This window comes from Crocodylus porosus, unplaced genomic scaffold (genome assembly GCF_001723895.1).
Source record: "Crocodylus porosus isolate Cpor-Errol unplaced genomic scaffold, CroPor_comp1, whole genome shotgun sequence".
Classification (NCBI taxonomy): domain Eukaryota; kingdom Metazoa; phylum Chordata; order Crocodylia; family Crocodylidae; genus Crocodylus; species Crocodylus porosus.
The window spans coordinates 1,770,863-1,777,006 of record NW_017728937.1 but is presented as its reverse complement, the minus strand read 5'-3'; the positions used below and the strand labels follow the sequence as shown (position 1 = coordinate 1,777,006).

General features: G+C 46.8%; 1 protein-coding gene across 1 annotated transcript in view; it reads left to right on the top strand.

Annotated features, from left to right (window-relative positions):
- The window catches only part of ANO9 (anoctamin 9), a 55,004-nt gene that overhangs the window by 30,710 nt on the left and 18,150 nt on the right, over nt 1-6,144 (top strand). The window contains exons 8-12 of the mRNA XM_019547244.1: nt 753-887; nt 1,660-1,756; nt 2,186-2,246; nt 4,305-4,387; nt 5,567-5,671. Coding sequence (XP_019402789.1) covers nt 753-887; nt 1,660-1,756; nt 2,186-2,246; nt 4,305-4,387; nt 5,567-5,671 — 481 coding nt within the window. The remainder of the gene's footprint in view (nt 1-752; nt 888-1,659; nt 1,757-2,185; nt 2,247-4,304; nt 4,388-5,566; nt 5,672-6,144) is intronic.

Below are 6,144 nucleotides of genomic sequence, written 5' to 3'. Positions count from 1 at the left end.
CCCTTCCCCCTTACCTGAGGTTCTGGCTGGGGCAGCCATGTGGTCCCGCACCAGAAGCCCCTGCTGGGGCTTCCGGCAGGGGAGCGGGGCCGGGGGGCCCTGCTGTTGTGGGAGCTCATATCACTTTTTGAATAGGGTGACCTCTACTGAACAGTTACAGAAGAAGCCACATAAATAATGCCTATATTATTCCCTCTTTCCAGTCTCAACCATCTTTTTAACTTTTAGACCATTATTACACATTGAATAGTGATCTTCCCTAAACTATTCACAGTGATCCCCAAATTTTCTCTATGTTGTCAGAAAATCATTTAAAACTCATGTAAGAATAGTTCCAATTATCCCCTCCATTGTTCAACACTTTGCACTTGTCAATACCAAACTTCATCTGTAGCAGTACTGCCCATTCTTCTAAGTTAATGTCATCCTACTGAAGCCCCTTGTTTGTGTTCTCCCCTGGTTTGACTCCACTGATAAAGTTCTTGTGTTTTCAGGAAATGGTGGCATCTTACAGCTCATTCCCGTTTCCCAAACTGTTTATAAATCAGTTGTATGCCAAATCTATCCTCACTGTGGAAATACTTGGCCACTGAACAGCATACTTGATCTTGATGGAAATTCCAAAGGAAAGATCCAAGTGGGAAGAACATTACCAAAGGACATTTTACAGTTAACTTTCCCAACATTTGCCAGTTTCGTGCTAGATGAAATCTTTGTGAAGACTGGTTTTCAGCTCTGGCCTTGTCTTTCAGGTTATATTTTGGGGAGAAGGTGGCTCTGTATTTTGCCTGGCTGGGCTGGTACACCTGCATCCTGTCTCTAGCTGCTTTTCCAGGCCTGCTCCTCTTCATATATGGAATCATTTATTTCAATTCCAGTCAAGTCAGGCAAGTGCAACAAGAGGTTACTGTGTGCATAGACCTAGGCATGTCAAGCACATGAGCCTGTGTGCCCAAACGTGCAGAGGTATGTGTGGCAAGAGAAACTCAGGAGGTAAGGATTTTTGTGGGTGATGTCTTTTATTAGACCAATTGCATAGTTGGTATGTAGTTAGCCAAAATTTTGAACGCAAGGCATTCTTCAGAAAGTTACCTATTGTGTATATCATGGCATTCAATACTGGAGCTAAATCCTATGAGCATGGAACTGCTTATGTCTGCTATGTGAGTTCTGCATGCAGAGGGTTTGCAAAGTCCACTTAATGGAATAAATAGGTCTCCATCAGAAACATTGCAGCAGCCCTCTAACTCTCTGGTGGTTATCTGAATGGTCCATGACCTGTAGTCATATGGCTCCTATTGAGTTCACCTGAATGTGCAAGGATACAGCCCCATACAGAGTTTGGCTCACTTTAACTAATATCATGTCTGCTCTGGATGGAAGGAATAGATTTTAGGCAATGGGCAACAGATGGTCAAATGCATCCACACTTCCATGTGGGGATTTGTGGACACCTCTCTGAGGAGGTTTGTCAAGGGGAAGATCCCCCTGGCATTAGTATCTGAGAGCTACACATAAAGCTTTATGCTGGCCATTACTTGGGAAATGATCCTGCAATCTCTCCTTTGGTTGATGGATGTAATGGATGTATAGAACAAATAAATGATGGGTTGGGTAGAAAAGCAATTGCTTTGTTCCTTACATGCTTTCCTGTTACAGCAAAGAGATTTGTGAAGCCAACACCACCATCATGTGCCCACTCTGTGACCAGAAGTGCCCATTCTGGCATCTGTCTGACACTTGTATTTATGCCAAGGTATGTAAATGCTGTCTACATGTCCTTGTTGCCAGTTGCTGCTATGCTTGGACCTCAGTGTTGTAATCCCAGATCAACTAGTGCCTTAAAGCTATGTGCCCAAGGAGTTCTCCCTAGTGTTCACCAGCCCCCTGCCATACATGAGGGAATTACAGCCATATTTGTTGGCTCTTTTTTTCTGAGAGGCAAGGGCTCTCTAGGCTCAGGTTGCAAAGATCCCTCAGCTTGGCTTTTTCTATCCCACCTAGGATATCCTTAACCTTTGTGGCCAGTCTTTGGCTGGGCTGCAGAGGCCTGATGCTATGCTGTCCCACGGGGGCCTGAGTCCCTTCTGCAAGACACATACCTCTTCCATCTTTTGGAAATGGTCTGCTCTGCTGGTGCCCAGCTCTTTCATGATCCCTTTTTCCTTTGTCTCTTCTTTTCCAGGTTACTCACCTGGTTGACAATGAGGGGACTGTTCTATTCGCAATATTCATGGCTCTGTGGGGTAGGTTTCAGCAGCTCTTATAATAAGGGTTTGAACAATCTACAGTCATGGCAACCTGGTTTCTACAGTAGTTCATTCAGAGCCTAATAACATCTGTTTTGCCTCGAAGGCTGGTGTCATTTTACCAGGACCACCTGCTCATTTTACCAGGGAAGGGGAATTGGTGAAATTCTGAGAGATTACTTATGGTGATACTTTCAACTTTACATCAGTATTTGAAATCCAGATGTAGATGTTCCCATCTGACAGTCACTGGGCAGGCTTCAGAGGCCTCCATCACTGTCTGTGGTGCATCACTCACCTTCATCACAGCCAGCTGTGGTATAACACTCCTTGTCTCACTCAAGACACATCCTGTCTCTACCACCTAGTGATTCACACATCTCACATAACAGCTCAGGCTCACAACCCAAATCTCAGCGGACCATATATTCCACCTTGGGCCACTCCTCACTCGTGAGTCCTTAGCACCATTGTGTCCATGGCCGTTGATACCCCTCCTGCAGGGAAGCAAAGACAGTGGAATCCAAGCCCACCCACGTCCTCTGTAGTCCAGTCCAAGAAGCCTGTAATAAGCATCAGAAAACTGCTGCTTTCTCAGGCCACTACCTACCTTCTTAACTGGGCAGCTTTTTCCCTTTCCATTGCTTTTCAGCTTGTAGCTCTGCCACCTCTCTCAAGGCAGCCTGCCATCCCTCCATCTGCTGCCACCATTTTGCCTGAGTCTTTTAGGCCACGTCTACATGAAACACTGACTGTGCAGTAACAACTGCTAAGTCAGTGTCTTGTGAGATGTGGCCTTATAGCAGATGTTTCTGTTCAAGTAAACGGTCATAGAGGGCACATCTACCCCCTGACTGCACATTTGGTACTGCAGTTGTTTAGGACTTGCTTTATCAGTACCCACCTTACGTTGTACTGCACAGTCCCAGCGGCACAGTTATTTTGAGATGCCATATTGGCATAGCGACGAGCTGCAGCAACATAGCTTGGTCCCTCCAGCAATGTAGCATCTCCTGTAGATGGGCCCAGAAAAAGGCAATTAGGCCCACCCTTAACCCTTTCTGGGCTACTGCTGGATAAGGGTGTGTATACCATATCACAGTGAAGCAGTGTGGGATGAGTTTGGTGGACCATTTCTCCATGGGCTTTAAATACTCCAATGGCAATAGCCTCTAGGCACATAATCCAGTTCGACTGGCCTGGATGGAAATTGAAGAGGTGGTTTCAGAATTTGCTGTGGGCCTATTCCAAGGGACTCAGGAAAATAAACCTGAATTAACTAAAGGTGCCAAATTAATTGGATTATTTAAACAGGATTAGGCCTCTGGGGTGCAGACTTTTACGCAGCGTGAAAGTGGCTCTAATTCCATTTAGTTTGTTTTGCTTTGTATAGCCAGGTAAGCTAACTCGAATTAAAGCCATTACTCATCTTAATAAGATCATCCACCCAGGGGAATTAATTCAGTTTAATCATTCCACTCTAAAAGTCAATTCAGATTAATTTTTCTGAGTGTCTCCATGTAGATAAGGCCTGTAAATCAGAACCGTTTCCTCTGATTTATACCAGGGGCCTTTCTCATCATTATAGCCGCCCAGAGTCCCAACATAAACCTCATGCATCTCCATTTCCCCCACTACTACCCCAGGCTGTACTCTCTGCCCTGTAGGTGCTGCAGGGCAAAGCATAGAATGCTTTGCCAGTAGGTGGAGGTCCCTTCCAGAGCGAAGATGAGGGGGAACCTGTGAATGGGAGTCTGTTACACAAAGGAAAGGGAGTCCACTCAGCCCCATCTGGGAACCTCATTCTAGATTGTCCCCATGGTCCCAATTCTTTCCCTTGTGGGCTCATCTACTGGGGGGTCCAGGTGACCTTCTTTCATGCTGGGCATTTAACCTGATTTCCAGTCTGCTCAGGAGCCCTTCCCACTTCTAGCCTGCAGGGAGGACGTGGGTGCTCTTGTGAATGTTCCACAATGCCCTTGTCTCCAAGGGAAGGAGGTGTCTCTGGTCTATGGCACCCTTTCTGAGCATGCTATTTTTTAATTACACCTGCAGCCACTTTGTTCCTGGAAATGTGGAAGAGAAAGAGGGCTGACGTGGTCAGTGGCTGGGAACTGTATGGCTGGGATGAAGATGAGGTGAGAATGAGGTTCTCTTCTTCACTGTCTTCTTCTCTCCTTGCTCCCTCCCTGTGCTGTCATCTTTCTTGACAGGACCAAGGTAAAAATCTAGCTGTGTGCTGGCAAATGGAGCAGAAAGGCACTGCTGAAAGGACACTTGGAGCTGGGCTTCTAGTTTGCAGTATGGGGCAGGAAGGGAAGTGTCACCCTGCTGGATTCCTAACAGGGACCAGTGGAGCACAGTGGGAGGAGTGGGGACTTCAGATCTTCTTGAGGTTTTTAGGAGAGAAAGGCAAGTCTCAAGAAATGTTCTCCTTGCTGTACCCTTAGATGCAGATCTTCCCCCGCAGATGCACACCACAGTAACTGTGCTGTCACTTCTGACGTAAAGCAACAGCCCTGTAGGCACACAATATAAGACAGAGTGATTTCCAGGAACATGTGAGCCTGGCCGAGTTATCTGGAGACTCCATTACTTCTATGACTTCTGCTGCACTTCTTAGAGCACTACTGGGATCCTGCTCCATAAGAACCAAACCCAGAAAATGAGGTGGGGAATCTCCCTGCCTCTGGTCTCAAGTGCCCCAAAGACAGGCAGCTTGAGAGCAGAAGCTTGGTTGCCTCAGGGTGGTTTCACAGCTCCATTTCCATGTTTGGCATATGCAGGGCAGGATCCTGTGGCAGGATACGCTGCTCAGGAATGCTCTAAGGTGCACTCTGAAAGCTGTATAAACACAGCCTAGGCCAGCCAGGGTGAGAAAGTCCAAGCTCAATGCTGCAAGTTACTTCCTTTTGGGTTTACCACAATAGAGTCCTGTTTCTCTTCTACCTGCTGGTACCTGTCATAATGTCCCGTGCTAAAATTTTCATTGACATAAGGTGCAGTACCTTATGTTGCCCCATGTCTTGCATTCCCCTAAAGCAGGGTTTGGCAACTTATGGCCCATAGGCCAGATCCAGCCCACAGAGCTGTGTGGTAAAGTGGGAGGGAGCAGGACTTTTGTAGTAGTGGGAGCTTTGCCCACACCACAGCTGGACAGAGGAGAGAAGCAGCAGCAGTGGTGGTGGCAGCAACTGCGGCCAGTTGCTAGCCTGTCTCCAACCTAAGCTGGGTCATTTTGGCTTGCCAGCTGAAAACATTACTACCAATGCCCCTAGTGCATGACTTTAATATTCATTCTTTTCCTGTTTCCTCAGGAGGAGCTGGCCTTGGAGCTTATCAATAACCCAGAATATGATCTCCAGAAGTATCAGCACTCATATTTCCGCAGTATGATTGTGCTACTCCTGGTCCTGCTTACAGTAGGTGCTATTACTGTTGCCTAACTAGCCATTTCCAAATGCCTATGGATGTTTACAACATTAAGCTATAGGAGAAATCATGCATGTGGCTTGTATCTCTTTTGGATGGCTGTCTCACTTGCAATGGGAATGCCATAGAGAAGCAATTGCAGGGTGACTAATTATCTCAGGAGCTTGGTGATCGGCTGGGCCTTCCCAAGTAGCCAGTTAGGTTCAGAACCAAGGTGGTAGAAACTTGGTGACTTCAGTCTAGCTCCTAAAACACAAGGACCCAGTGGCCTAGCTCATACTCTACATTGATCCCATGTGCCACCAGGGATCTCGGCTGGTGGCTTCTCCATGGAGCCATCACCACAGGCATGTATCTGGCACATTTATGCCCACCCCTGACTTCTTATTGAGGTTCTGACTGCACTTTTCATAGTTTCATAGTTTCTAGGGTCGGAAGAGACCTGAGCAGATCATCTAGTCCG